Raw genomic sequence first — 15,855 nt, forward strand, 5'->3', positions numbered from 1 at the left:
GGTGGCCAAAGCCGGAAGGACACGGTGGGCAGGGCATGTTACAAGAATGCCGGACAACAACCCTGCAAGTTGGCAGGCTGTTCGAGCCCGTATGAAGTTGATCATCAATATGAACTTCTTTTCTCGATCAGCCTAGATAGCTGTGTAGTGTCGGTAACGTTTGTCTCAATTGACTAAGAATAACACTACGGACTGCCTGTTCCGGTGGTAAGAATCCACCAACAGGTGACCCCTAATTCATGGTGTGATGCGGCTTTATACTTACCGTGCCTAGGAAGGAATGGCTAGGGGGTCTAATAAAAACCTAACCGCTAACGAAATCTGTGGAGTACCAGGGCGCCCTCCACAGTATGTTGCCTTTACTGCACTAACCGGAGCAATGGTGCAGTATGGACCTTGTGTTTCTCCGAGACAATTAGCTGATCTTTTTTAGTCTCACTTGAGGCTAAATAAGGGCGAGATTATGAACATGTTGTTAATTAGATTAAATGTTCACCTATATGGTTTCGCATTATGCGATTCACAGAGTGTATTCTGTGTATCCTCACCTTTGGCGATTTCCAATCGATACCGATCCGGTTTAGTTGCTGCTGTTGTTGCGCAGAGTTTAATCTTGCCTAGTTTGAGTAGTGGCTACGGTTAGGATAGCTCAGATCAATCTTCAGCATAAAACAACAGCAACAATCAATCTTTGCAGACTTATGCAAAATAGTACAGCCCAATGGGCCTTGGTCCAAGAACCTTACACTCATCTCCATCTACCACCAGAGATCCCAAGTAACAATTTTAATTTTATCAAAGTTTGTTAGCGATTCAAAAATCCTAAACATAAAACCATTGATGCCGACTTGAAAATGCTCTCGAGTTCTTGTATGCCTCAATAAGCCCACGTTCTGGCTAGTTGGCCCAGTCTTATTAGGGTCTACAGGACTTCGTATGCAAACCGGCTTAGGATTTTGGGTTGTATCATAGTTTTATCAATCTACTAAATAAAACCATCTTCTGACTTGTCAAATAATTGTTTTGATTATTTTTCACTCTCAATGTTCGATCGTCAGAATAAATTATGCTTCGTTGTTTATCCAGCCATCAATTGGAAAGATACAGATATGGAATTCAGATTTGTTTTCCTGTTTAATACGTGCCAGGAGACATGCCACGAAAAATTTGTGGTGAATGTGACTGTGATAATGACAAAAACTAAGTGCGCCACACAAACTATGCATAATTTGGAAGTTAAATGCATTTAATTTACTCGGTGGAATTGGGTGCAAAAAAGGTTTTTTCAAAACAGCGGAGTTTAAAAGACATTATGTAATTTTTCTGACAAAATAAAATGACGGAAACGTGTTGTAGGGTTTAATTTGATCTTAAGCTGTACGTGAAATCATAAAATTGAGTAATAATTTTTCTGTGTTTACATGAATTATCCCAGCTAGGCGACATATTTTTCTGATAAAACTCTGTGTTCCTGATGATTCCTCCAATAGGGCTAACCCTCCTGAGGTAGTCATAACTGAGCTCATGATAGAACTAGCGGTTTTATCACAGCATTTTTTTGATTTATGTTACGGTCACGAAATCTTTTGTTGGTTTCATGCATTGCCTCACAGTTTTGTGTATTTGTTTACAAAAAAAAATCTCTCCGACAACAACCGCAAATGCAAGTTTTATTGAAATGGTATATAATAAGTGATAAAACCAATTCATGTCTACTTGCAAGTCTTTAATTGAAGATGTTTATAGCAGAAGTTATATGATAGTTTTATGGAACGCCAAAGGTTCAAAGTAAAAAACTGCCACATAAAACTAATTTATAACAACTTGCTATTTGACATGCTCGTACAAAACCAGGATAAAACATGAATAAACCTTCAAGGCATGCTGATTGTTACTTGGGATGTATGTGCTATCACAAATGATGTATCTGTTGGAAACTTCAACAGGAAATACGTTATTATTATTATTATTATTATTATTAGCTTTATTAAGGAGATTTTCAGCCCGCGGCTGGTTCATCTCCAAGGCGAAATACGTCTATTGTTCGGTTTATTTACCGCATGACTAACCATCCCCTACGCATGCTTCCAAACACGTCATCACATACCGTACTTCAAAAGGCCTTCCGCTAATTGTTGGCAGTGATGCTAATGCTCACCATATCGTCTGGGGCAGCTCAGACATTAACTTGAGAGGCTCCAGTTTGATGGAGTATGTTCCTAAGCTAACTGGCAACGCTGAAGGTTTCATGCTCTTTATTGATAATTTCGTTATAAATATCTTCTCTAAGATTGTGAATTCCCTACTACTGTATTAAATCTAATTAGTGAAATTGACCGGTAGTAAAACGTAAGGTCGCCTAATGCCTAAACTACTACAAATTTAATAATAACTTGTTGATCAAATCTAGGTAAAACCTGAAATACTTTTCATGCGAAGAACCAAAAGTTATTTAGTGGTAATTTCTGGTAATAGTTGTGAACAACACGTGAGTAGATTGAACTTGCGAAAATACGTAGGGTATATGTACCATTCCTTGGCCTAATTTGCAAGCCGCCTTGACAATTTTGACCATAACTCGAGAATTAATAGCACTAGAAATAAAATGTTGACCCTATTACGCACTCTAGGCAATGCATGTTACACCAATTGGAAGTAAACTAACGTAAATATTCAAGAATTTACTTAATTAAGTTGAAAAGATTCGATGCGATGGTATGCAACGTTGGTCTATGGTACAAAAATTGGCCTATTAGTGGATACAACGTTGACCTCTTGTTTTCTGCACTAGAACCACTAATATCTCATTTTTTTCAATATTTCTGCTGAGGCATTCTCTCTGTTTGTTTACCAATCTTACTTTTAAATTACATTTTCGGAGCCAAATTTTCAAAAAACTCTAAATAAATCATTTAAACTGAAGTTCTTTCTTAATTTAGTAACGAAAACAACGCAACCCCAATATTGTGTTATATTTTTACAGTCACCGCATACAAAATCTTTTTTCCTATTCGTTCTTTCTGGTTCTTACGCAAGAAATGTTGTTGACGTCTTTTTATTGGTGTTTTTGACGTCACTTTACTAATGGGCCAAGATTTGGGTACATAGTGAAAAAAATGTCCTCAATATTCGGCCCACATTCAATTTGTAAAATAGTTATTATTCGTTGAAAACAAATTCACAAGTTCAAAATAGCGTCTATGACCGTCGCATTAAATGTTCAGTTATTGAAAAATCAATTCAAAAAGTTCCAAAATCATGACATTTATGATCATGTGTATAGACTACCCACTAAGCCGAAGAATCTGGCGTCTACAAAAGCTAAACAATGTGACATTTTCAATCAATTTTAATGCTCCAAAGGGCTAAAATTGAAACGAAATGTTACTGTTGTTTGGCGCAAAGCTTTTCCGATATCCAGTTATGCGTGTTTGTTTGAGTTTTTGGTTTATATTGAGATAGGCCGAACGAGAGGACTATGCCAACGAAGCCTCCCGATACCCTATATGATTGTTAACCACTTTATAATTTCAGTGAATACTTTTTCTATGCCAAAACTCTACACACACTGAACCTAACCTAAGTTGTACAAGCCTACACCAAATTGTAAGTAGACACATATTAATGTTACCGAATTCGTCTAAAAGATATATACTTTTAGCTTGAGCTGATCTGGAACTAAGGGTTTCAACTGCTAAAAGAAGTGTGGCTACTTGTAGTTTTTAACAGAGTACTTAAGTATTACAGATCTTGCATTACCTATCATAGACAACCGCACATCCTTCATGGTATCTGGTAGAGAGGAAGTGTTAGATATAACGCTTTGCTCTAGCAGAATTAGTCACGAGCTGACCAATTGGGTCAGATAAAGAATCTTTAACTGACATCATGTTTAAACATATGAATGCTATTACGCACTTTGCGTTTCAGGAACCCCCGGTCAACCAACTGGGATATCTTTACCGATTTGGTTGCAGCCAAATTTCATGGATACTCACCATCCATTGACACTCCAAGTGACTTAGGTGATGCCGTTGATACTACAACGGCCTTCATCATGGAAGCTTTTGAAGAAGCTTACCATCTGCGGTCTGTGAAGACCACAAGAGGAACTCTGATCTGGCGAAACTCAGGAAACAATGTAGAAAGAGTTGGAACAGACGACGTTCTGCTGGATCGGAGGCTTTCAGGTCGGTTTGCAAGTCTTACCAGAAAGCTCTTCGGTCTGCTGAATGATCCGGCTGGAAAAACCTTTGTACAAATGTTTCCAGTCTGAGCAAAGCCAGTAGGTTGAACAAACTCCTTGTAAAATCAAGTGATCAAGTGATTTTCAAGTGAACGAACTTCGTTTGCCAAATGATGATTTCACTTCCTCTTATGAGGAAGTTATGGACTGTTTATTCAGTGCACACTTCCCCGGATGTGTGGATATTACATCTTCGGATGAACCTGATGTCTATGATAGTTATGATTTCCTGGCCTCGGCTCGGAGTATTGTAACTATAGAATCGATTGAGTGGGCACTTAATATCTTTGCTCCTTTTAAATCTTCAGGAGCAAAGTAGGATATGCTTCAGAAGGGATTTGATTATTTCAACCATGTTAAAAAAAAATACTTGTTTGCAGTTTGGCTACAGGGTATATTCCCAAATCTTGGCGGAATATTACTGTGAAGTTCATTCCGAAACTGAGTCGTGCGTTGTGGAGAAGCAAAGAGTTTCAGACCTATCAGTTTGACCTCTTTTCTACTGAAATTCTTAGAACGCATTGTCTGTCATCACATCCGTGATGTTCATCTGGCCAACGTGCCTCTTCATGTGAACCAACATGCCTACCAATCTGGTCCACTGTGACTCTTTTACACAAGGTTGTTTACGATATCAAGAAAGCATTCGCTCAAAAGCAGTCTTGTCTGGGTGTTTTCTTAGATATCGAGGGTGCCTTTGACAACGTGCCTTTCGATGCCATATTGGAAGCCGCACGGGGTCATGGTATATCTCCAATGATTTCCAATTGGATTCACCAAATGCTCAAAAACCGATATCTCTTCTCGACATTGCGTCTAGCAGGGATTAGGAAATTGAGTGTTTGTGGATGCCCCCAAGGGGGAGTCTTATCACCGCTTTTGTGGAATCTCGTAGCAAATACGCTATTGAGGCAACTCAATAATAGAGATTTTCCTACTTATGGTTTTCCCGACAACTATCTTTGTTAGTCGGTATGTGCATCAGCACCCTTTTCGACCTGATGCAAAGCGCCCTTCGGTAGTTGAGGGTTGGTGTCGCCAATATGGCCTTTCGGTTAATCCAAGTAAAATATCTATTGTTCTTTTTACGGAAAAGCGGAACCGAATTGGTGTTCGACCTTTGCGTCTCTTTGATTCTGAAATCGATGTGACTGAACAGGTAAAGTAAGTTGGATTCCTGGACACCTCACATTGAGCTCAGAATCAAGAAAGCTTGTATGGCCTTCGGGCAATGCCGATGAACCTTTGGTACAACTTGGGGTCTAAAACCCAAGTATATCAAATGGACTTACACAACTGTTGTTCGTCCAATATTGGCCTATGGATGTCTTGTGTGGTGGCAAAAAGGCGAAATGAAAACGATCCAATCAAAGTTAGACCATCTCCAAAGGATGTGCTTAATGGCAATGCCTGGAGCGTTCTCTTCAACTCCCATGGCAGCGCTCGAAGTTCTCTTTGACGTTGCCCCACTACACATTCATCTCAAACAATAAGCATTTTCTTGCACTTACCGCCTATGGGTACTCGGTTTACTAGAGGAAACTCCTGTGAACCGCAGTTCAACACACTTCTCGTTGTTTCCACTTTTGATGAATTGGGACAAAATTATCCTTGCTCCAAGTGATCTTACAATTACATATAGGACATTTCCTACGGAATTCCCTTCCCGGGAAGAGTGGACATCTGGATATCTAGCAAGAAGTATTTCAGACGGCATCGTATGTTACACTGATGGCTCCCTTCTCGAAGGTCGAGCAGGTGCTGGTGTTTATTCTCGTGAGCTAAGGCTGTATCAGCCTTACTCACTTGGTAGACAATGCACCGTTTTTCAGGCCGAAATCTTTGCTCTTATGTGCGGAGTGAAATCAGCACTTCAGCAGCACGTAATGGGCAAAGTCATATACTTCTGTGCAGATAGCTAGGCTGCTATTAAAGCACTAGCTTCGGCCAACTCCAGGTCGAAGATAGTTATCGCTTGTCGAACTCAAATCGAGGAGCTGAGTTCAGCAAACGCTGTTCACCTTGTATGAGTACCTGGCCATTCTTCCATCGCTGGAAATTAATTGGCTGATGAGTTAGCTCGCACTGAAGCATCACATGACTTCATTGGTCCTGAGCCAGCTACTCCGATATCGAAGTGTTGGGTAAAGCTTCAGATTCACACCTGGGCTGCTACTCAACACAGACAATACTGGAATAGTTTGGAGTCATGTCGTCAAAAAAAAATTGTATTGTACTGAACCATCTCCAAGTGTGGCGAAGTATCTTACAAATCTGTCAAAGCAGAATTGCAGCGTTCTGGTCAAAGCATTGACTGGCCACTGCCGACTCAGCTATGGCGAATATTCAGCAAACTGATTCATTTGCATGTGATAGCTGTAAATCCGATTATGGAACTTCGTATCATTTAATTTGTAACTGTCCAGTTTTTGCGCAACTGCGTTTCCGAGTATTCGGTAAACACTTTCTAAGTGAAACTGACTTCAGAAACCTGAATCTTCAAGATATTCTCTTGTTCTTAAGAATCTTAACCCACTGTGGTAAAGAGCAATAGGCTCTCTTTCGCTTTATGCGTTATTACAGTGCCCTTTTCAGGGCGCTTTTGAACCCTTTATGGTACGCTTATGCGTTAGTGCTCTCTTCCAGGGTATTTTTTCCTATTTTTCTACCTGTCCTTATCCCCATCCTTATCTTTATTTCCTTCCATTTCCCTCAGGTAGATGATGAAATAGGCTATTATTTTGGCGATGGCACAAATGTCCCAAATGGAGGATAACGTGCCTCTGGAGCCGGCCTTCTGATAAAAGATAATAAAAGATAAAATCAATATGGCCGACCTAACTTTTTATAACTTTCGTCTTTTCAACAACTTTTCGCTTCGAGGTGGTTTCTGGAAAAACTTTCGAGTTATAACGGTTTAAATGAGCCATCATTTGACCAAAATCGAGGGGTCTCCAAAAATTGTTGTGGCTCTAACTAACGTAAGGACCGTCAATTTCAGTAACCAAATGCATATTCCTTACTTTTTGGCTAGGACTTTCAGAAAATCGCCACTTAAAGCATTTTTGAATACAAGGTGTAAATAGTGGCCCGGTCTCAGCGAGAGTTACCCAGTATGTTTATTCCGTTTAGTATGTTGTTTTCTTTTAGTTTTCCTTAGGTTTTAGTAACGTTTTGATGTAGTTCTAGATTGGGTTTTCGTTATATATAATTGAAATTCTGCCTATTTTCCGTATGCCGTTCAACTTATCCTTTGAGATAAAAGTCTTCAACAGAGTTGGGCAAATCCAAACACGACCGGTGATCTATCTTTGAGAGTGGCGCTAAAGTATTCGAGTTTTGAAAATTCTCAAGAATATTTTGCGAACGATTACAGTGAAAATCATTTTACATTTCATGTTATTCGAGCAAAAAAGTTTTGGCAAGTTTCAAGTGAGTTTTCTTTCAATACGTAAAAATTTTGAAAGATATCCTGTAATTTAGCCAATTCAAAAAAAAACATAGATGTATTGTTTTCATATTTAAGCTTGGAAACTCCAAGAGTATCAAAACTGCCCTAATAACTTAATTTCGCTAAGTCTAGTCTAGTCTAGTCTAGTCTACACATACACAGCCATTCATTGAAAGAATCCTGGAAAATGATAAAATCGACTATTTCTGTCATTTTTCTTGTCATTATTAATGCTTGCAGCACTTCAGAGATGCATTACAAGCATTAAATCAGCCAGGCCTACTGTACAGCGTTAATTATTCAACAATAAAGGCATACAGTGGGGACATCTCGTGCCAACCACTCCTTTTTATATGAGATATTAAAACGACACAGAACATTGGGAGTGACTTTGCTAAGAAGGTTAATGTCACTTCGTCGAAGTTCCTTTTCTTGGGATGGGACAAAGGAATTTATCCCTTATGTCCAGGCTTGGAAGCCTAGGCTTAAGCGCCATTACTCGATCTCTGAAACGAAAAAAAACTCCCATCCCTATCGTATTGAATGATAATGTTTAATGGTATAAATAAAGACGGTGAAGGAACATTCTCACCAAGTTGCTCGGTGCTAGGTGTATGAAGACACAAAAGCATGTGGGCAGGTTGTCATGGTTTCTTCATCACGGGAGAGATCCGGAGATATCAGTAATTTTATTCTTCATATTCACTTCCACCGAAATCAAATAATTTCCTCCATTTTACGCACTCCAGATGGAAGCAGAGTAAAAGTGCCCACATGCTTCAAGCAGCATTCACTTAAGGCGAAACTGGAAGCATTTTCTCATTTTTTCGGTTTTTGATTTTTTATTAAATGACGAAGCAATATTTTCAAAATCGGTTTTCGGGCACGTGTAGAGTATGGATCAAGGTATCTTCTGAATTTTTTTGAGGTGGAAAATGTTTTCCATTTTTGAAGAAACCATTTTTATGTGAAATTTTGTTCAAAAATGGTTTCTGCAAAAACGATAATTATTTTTCATTACAAAAAAAAAATCAGAAGATACCTTGATCCATACTCTACATGTGCACGATTTTAGAAATATTGCTTCATTATTTAGTGGAAAATCAAAAACCAAAAAGTGAGGAAATGCTTCCAGTTTCGCCTTAAATACTCCCTTTAATGCAGCTTTTCCATCCATTTGAGGTCGAAGATCCAGACCGACGAATGCTTCCACCGTGGATTTCACTTTCGGCTGCGGTTGAATAACTCCCACTGTGAAAACACTCCACCAGCTTATAAAAAAGCAAAAAAAAAATACGAAAGTATCGGAAACCGCAATTGCGCAAACCGTTTAGAATTCGCACTAATTCTTCACTAAAATCTTCTTTTTGATAAATTTTACACAACCTTTAGTCTGTGGACTATGACTATGTGGGCTTCGTGGCCGTGCGGTTAGAGGCGTCAGTGAGAGTCAGTGAGAGTGAGAGTTCGATTCCTACTCCAGTTGGTGAAAACTTTTCGTCAAACGGGAAATTCTCCACTGGACCACTGGGTGTTTCGTATGTTATCCGTTGTCTCATGTTTGTGATTGTTCAGTCTGTGCAGCCTCTGGTTGAAGACGGTGTAGTGTCTTTTAATGATATCAGAGTTTTATCCCGCAAATATTGGAATTTGATCAAAATAAATTCTTCAATTCTTCATTACACCAACAAAGCTAGCCATGAAAAAGTTTGACACTTTTCATGCCATTTTGACAGACAACAGAGGCTTGCATCAAAAACATAACCTCATCGAATTCCCATACGATTCGTAAACATTGCCCTCAATTTTTTTTGAGGACAAGGACGGCTTTATGGACCGACGCCGAAGGAAAGAAAGAGAAGGAGATAATGATGACGTCAGCGTGCAAGCGCTCGCACACATGCACGAAAAAGACGGAAGATATATTCTACTTTAGCGATCTTGCTGCCTTCTTTTTCATCTGTCAAAATGACCTGTGAATTGTCAGTCATTTTGAGGTTAGATTCGTTGGTGTAATAAAGAATACCTTACGGCCCGCGGCCTTCTTGGAAAATTCTTTAAGTGATCTCTAAAGGAATTCATGATGGAATAACTGCAGCAAGCTTTAGGAAAAAAAATGGGGGAATTGTTCATAATCGTATAGTTTACGAAACTGGAAACAAATCTAAAATAGTAATTTGGATTCTTTAAGTCAGCAACAATCCTCCACCCTTCGTGAAAAAAAAACTTAGCTGCGCCAACGCATAAGAAATTTCCGGATTAAATTTTATGTAATAATATTAAATCTTGTAGCGGACCTGGTGTGATGGTTAAAGCACCTGACTATCACGCCGAGGACCTGGGATCGAATCCCACTCCCGACAAACTCGCAAAATGTGAGTTCTTCCTTCGGAAGTAAAGCGTGGGTCCCGAGATGAACTAGCCTAGGGCTAAAAATCTCGTTAATACAGATAAAAAACCCAAATTAATCCACCTAGTGGTGATAGTGCCTTTCTCGTCGTATATGTTCTCACGATCTTTCCGTCGACGTATGTCAAAGTGTTCCTGATTCCTGATATTTTTTAAGAAAAGCAAGCATTTTATCAAAGCCATTATTGAATTGACTTAATACTTATTGATGCCACATAGTCCGACTTTATGATCAACGTATAAGCAGAGCTGAATAATATCAGATTTCTCAGTTGACTGCTTGAGCACTTTCACGAACACTGGAGGCTAATCAATATCAAGACGATACTATCAAGCTGAGATATAACTTTTTACACAATCCAGATCACTTTTCGGTCTTCGATGGAGTTTTTTCTGCACATTTTAGGTTATATTTTACTGATAGTTGAAAACAAGAACGTAGTGAGTATAGTGACACGTCTATTCGTATGTGAGTTAAATTTATCAAGGTTTTGTTCTCTTACACATATTTATCGCTTGCATTGATTTTATTTACTTTCGTAGTTCCGGCGAAGAACCAAACGCTGGTTGTGCAACCCTACCGGTAGTCTCTTATGTGGTATGAACCTATTTTCTAGTTAACTGTCCTCAGGATATTAAAAAACCCGTGATGTGATGTGTCGCATGATACCTTTGGTTATTTTCGATGCGGTATCGGAACAGGTTCCGAAGCACCATCGGGTCTCCCAAATATAATCTGAGGCTATTTCATTGCTAACATTCATTAGGTTACCTAAAAAACACGATTTGATTTATCTTATGCATGGGTATTACATTTGACCACTTCCAGTGGGACACCCAGAACTGGTTTCGGGACACTACCGATTGTCTAAAATATGGTCTGAGGCTATGTTCTTACGAATCGATCATCGTGTTATCAAAAAAGGGTCTTCAGTGGGCCTAGTGGGCTATGGCTCGCCAATCCGGAAACGGCGGGTTCGATTCCCGTTCCGGTCGGGAAAATTTTCTCGATTCTCTGGGCATAGTGTATTATTGTACTTGCCTCACCATATACAAATTCATACAATGGCAGCCAAAAAAACCTTCAATTAATAACTGTGAAAGTGCTCTAAAGAACACTAAGTTGAAGAGAGGCAGGTCAAGTTCCAACCCAAATAACAGAACTAGCTGAACAACAGTTTCTTCAGCTAAAGTTTTCTTAAGAGTGGTTTGTTCCACTATTGTACAGCAAAAATGTTTGTTGGGAATGCGAACGTCGAGCCATACAGAAGAGGAGGTTATCAAAAAAGCTGCTATTTGATGTACTGTCAAACCCCGCGTATCCATCACTCTTAATACGACACTTTTAATTCGTACCCCGCTCATTCGACATTTGTCGAATTAAAAAATGATCAAATGTCACAGTGTAATACACTGTAAATACGAATGATCCGATCTTGTGATGTTAATCACACCCGCAGTGGGTCTTCGTGCAGCTGCTTCTTCCGGAAGTTTAAATTTGGTGCTTTCCGACACCTGATCCGTTTGGTGATCAGCCGCAATGAGCTTTGGAAACCAACAATCGTAAGATAAACAAGCTATCAATTCGTACCACCACAATGTTTGTAAGATTTGTGTTCCAAAATAAATCCTACAATCTAAACAAAACAAAAATAGAGTTAGTTTATCAAATTGAAAATTTACTTCAGAAAGTTTAACAGCAATCATTGTCGAACTAGCGTGGTATTATGGTACCACACGCATGAGTTTGGTACAATTTCACATTTTACCACTTTTGGTTCACATTTTACCACTTACCGATTGTCCCTGGTGTGGTCTTAGACTAGTTACATGCAAATTGTTAATCAGTTTTCCTAAAAAAGTCGCAAATTGATGTACTGCATGCAAGGGTTTGGTTCATTTGTGCATTTCGCCAGTTCCTGCGAGGCACTCGAACTGGTTCCGGTACACTACCGGTAAATGTGGCCTGAGATTATTTTCTTGCAGACTATTCTTCGCGTCATCGAAGAAGCCGGTACTTAATGTGCTGCGTGTATGCGTTTGGTTCCGTTCTACATTTGACCCCTCCCGTCGGGGCACCTGGAACCGGTTTCGTCACACTATTGGTTTTATAAAGTATAGTCTATGATTTTCACCAGGTTACCTTAAAAGTCATTTAATGTGTCAAATTTATGGGTTTGGTTCTCCTTTACATTTGACCACTTCCGATGGGACAACCGTAATCGGTTGCGGAACACTACCGGTTGTCCCCAATCTGACCGGAAACTTTTTTTTTTTTGCCAAATGTAGATACCTAAAAATCCGCGATTTGATGTGTCGCATGCAAGGGTTTTGTTCATGCTTTCCTGCTTACTGTTCATCGGGTTATCGAAAAATTGCGGTGATATGTCGCATGCATGGTTTTAGTTCAATTTTATATTTGGCCACTTCTGACGGGAGACCCGAAATCGGTTCCGGAACTCAACCGGTTCAGATATGGTCTGAGAATATTTTCCTGCTTACTGTTCATCAGGATATCAAAAAAGCCACTATTTGATATGTCGCATGCATGGGTTTAGTAAACTTTTATACTTGGCCACTTCCAGCGGGACATTTGGAACCGGTTCCGGAATACTACCGGTTCCGATATGGTCTGAGAATGTTTTCCTGCTAACTGTTCATCAGGTTATTGATAAAGCCGCGGTTTGATATGTCGCATGCATGGGTTTGGTTCACTTTTATGTTTGGCCATTTCCGGCAGGACATCCGGAACCGGTTCTGGGACACTATCGGTTCAGATATGGTCTGAGACTATTTTTCTGGTTACCATTCATCAAGTTATCGAAAATGCAGCAGTTTGATGTGCCGCATGGATGGGATTGTAGCGTTTTCATATCTGGCCCCTTCCCCGGATACCGGTCCGGAACACCTAAATGGCTATAACTCCGGAACGGCTGGACCGATCCGAACCATTTTCAATAGGAAACAATGGGACCAGATTCCACGTCGAATGAACCGTCGGTCATTAAAATCGGTTGAGGTTTACTGCCAAAAAGTGATGTGAGTTTTTTTGTCCACACACATACACACATACACACACACACACACACACACATACACACATACATACACACAGACATCACCTCAATTCGTCGAGCTAAGTTGATTGGTATATGGGACTCGACCCTCCGGGCCTCCTATCAAAAAGTCATTTTTGGAGTGAACATATAGCCTTTCCAGTACACTTAGTGTACGAGAAAGGCAAAAATATTGAATCTATTTTTTTAAATATTGAACCAAACGCTATTGCAATGAGATCTAAATTTTGTTATAATCATCAGCGGAACCACCTGCACTTAAACTACGAAAACTCAAAGGGGGTGGCGCGAGTTTGGTTCCTGCCAATGTCTTCACTCGATACCAATTTTAGTAATGTCATAAGCTTACGAGCGGGAGGGGAAGGTATGGTCTGAGATTACCAAAAGTGAGTCTACGTAGTTTATGTATAGAGAGAGCAAGAAGGGAATAAAAAAATCCGATAAATTCGGTAACTACCACAAAAAATCCGTCCACAAACCTTGAATACTTTGTAGAGGGAAGAAAGCATAACCTGCGATCCATACGAAACGAATGTAGAAAACATTGTATGTGAAAAATCTGCTCAGTGGTGAAAAGTTCAGTAACATATCTGCCGAAACTATTGATACGATAATATTTTGCGATAATGGCCATTGTAAAAAAAAGAAGTATGTGACAAGCAATAACATGTTCATTACAAAGGTCTCTCATTATTGTTATCGCCGAACATGTCCTGACAAGTTCGATCTCTATCACTACACAGCATGGCGTTTGCCGCGCTTTCATCTTTTCATAATTAGCTAAATAGGTATAACATCGTTTCTGATGGTACTTACGACATCCTGCTCCGTTGTCAGAGTCCACCCGATCGAATAAATCCTCCCGCAAAGGATAACGTCAGCAAACGTTCAGCTCAACAGCACAGTGCGTCCACCGTAGCCGTGGTCTGATCTGGCATAAATCTGTCACTTTTATTCACAAAGCTTGATCTCCCCCCAATCGTATGCACTTCAATCTAGCTAACCAACCGACCGACCGATGGTCACCGAAATTATCGTCGCAAGAACAAAACAACCATCAATTTGTCGAATATCGCCAAATTTATCACCGCCTTTTTCTCACGAAACCGATCTTCCACGAGTGTCTACCGCGCGCGGGGCAAAAAGGCTGTATCAAGTTGACTATGTATTTTCTGTCGCAAAATTTACACCGCCTTTTGTCCGATTTAGTCGCTTTTCCCTTTAAACTTTCTAGGCACGTCGTCGTCGTTGTCGTCCAAAGAAAAAATCTCAAGAATACGAGGTGTCCCCTATTGCCCGGAGGAGATCCTCCCACGAAGCGCGTTGACAGATGACTGAAAGGCCACCGACGACCGGTGGCAAAATTTAATTGATTCTTCCGTCGTTGCCGCCGCCGCCACAGTTGTGCAGAATTTTCTCCCAAGGGGCACTCAACTCTTTGGTGCCTGGCTTGTGGGGATGTGGAGCCCCCGTGGTCGCGGGGGGACATGTGCGAGACAGGGGTGACGCTAATCAAGATCACAAACAACAATACGGTCGGTATCGCACAGATGCGCTGCGTGGTGGTGGAGCGACGTGGGGAGTTGAGTGCCCCCCGTTCGTTGTTGGCGCGCATCTCACGAGATATTGGCGGCGCAGCGTTCTAGCCGGTACACTCACTCTCTACTTTTCCATTGTGCGCGCGGGGCTCCCCAAAAGGTGTGGGTGATAATCAGATAGATGACACTTATTTTTTGAGAGTAGGTACCTACATACGTAGAACACTTTGTTTTGTTATCGCCGGGGAAGACCTATCGGCAGTGCGACTATTACGATACTCGATCTAGCATTTGAAATTGTGTTGTGGCGGGTTGGATGGAATGGTTAGCGGAAGCGAAAGGTTGTAAAAATTCTTGCTGAATTGGATCGCGAAACTTGGGCGTGACGAATAGTCTAGACCTGTGTTGCCTGATACATATCTTACATTGAGGATTCAACACCACTTGATGCGTAGAAAGCTGTGCGCCATGATGGAGCTCAGCGTTGGAGATCCAGGTGTAATAGACCTCGAGCGAGCTGTACAATATTGGTATTTTTATTCCTTGTTGGTATCTAAGTCACTGCGATTAGTTGTTAGATTCATTAATCTCATTTATTTAGTATTACATCAAATTCAAGATAAAACTGAATCAACAATATTTCCCCATAAGACACGGTTCGTGGCTGCCGTTCTCCATCTTCGGTCCCCGATGCTCGCCAAGTCACGCTCCACCTGATCCGTCCCTCGTGTTCTCTGCGCTCCAAGCCTTCTTGTGCCAGCCGGATCTGTCGCGAACACCAACTTTGCAGGCTTGTTGTCCGGCATTCTTGCAATATGCCCTGCCCATCGTATCTTTCCGGCTTTGGCAACCTCTGGATGCTGGGTTCGCCGTAAAGTGCAGCGAGCTCGTGGTTCATCCTTCTCCGCCACACACCGTTCTCCTGCACACCGCTGAAGATCGTCCTTAGGGGTGATACACAAATCGACCTTTTCCACCCCCCCCCCCCTTCAGCCTATGTCACACTTTTTGTATGGGACCTCATTATTTATTGTATTGGTCGCCACGTTCTGTACAACCCCCCTCCCCCCCAAAAGCGTGACGTAATATGTGCATGACCCCTTAGCACATGTCGCTCGAAAACTCCGAGTGCTT

The 15,855-nt window shown here is 40.7% G+C and overlaps 1 protein-coding gene across 1 annotated transcript in view; it reads right to left on the reverse strand.

Annotated features, from left to right (window-relative positions):
* Positions 1 to 14,555, reverse strand: part of LOC115256097 (sodium-independent sulfate anion transporter) — a 101,702-nt gene extending 87,147 nt beyond the window's left edge. The window contains exon 1 of the mRNA XM_029854357.2: positions 14,000 to 14,555. Within this exon, the coding sequence (XP_029710217.1) occupies positions 14,000 to 14,004 (5 nt within the window). The 5' untranslated portion in view covers positions 14,005 to 14,555. The remainder of the gene's footprint in view (positions 1 to 13,999) is intronic.
* Positions 14,556 to 15,855: the final 1,300 nt, after the last annotated feature.

Source organism: Aedes albopictus, chromosome 1 (assembly GCF_035046485.1).
Source record: "Aedes albopictus strain Foshan chromosome 1, AalbF5, whole genome shotgun sequence".
Taxonomy (NCBI): domain Eukaryota; kingdom Metazoa; phylum Arthropoda; class Insecta; order Diptera; family Culicidae; genus Aedes; species Aedes albopictus.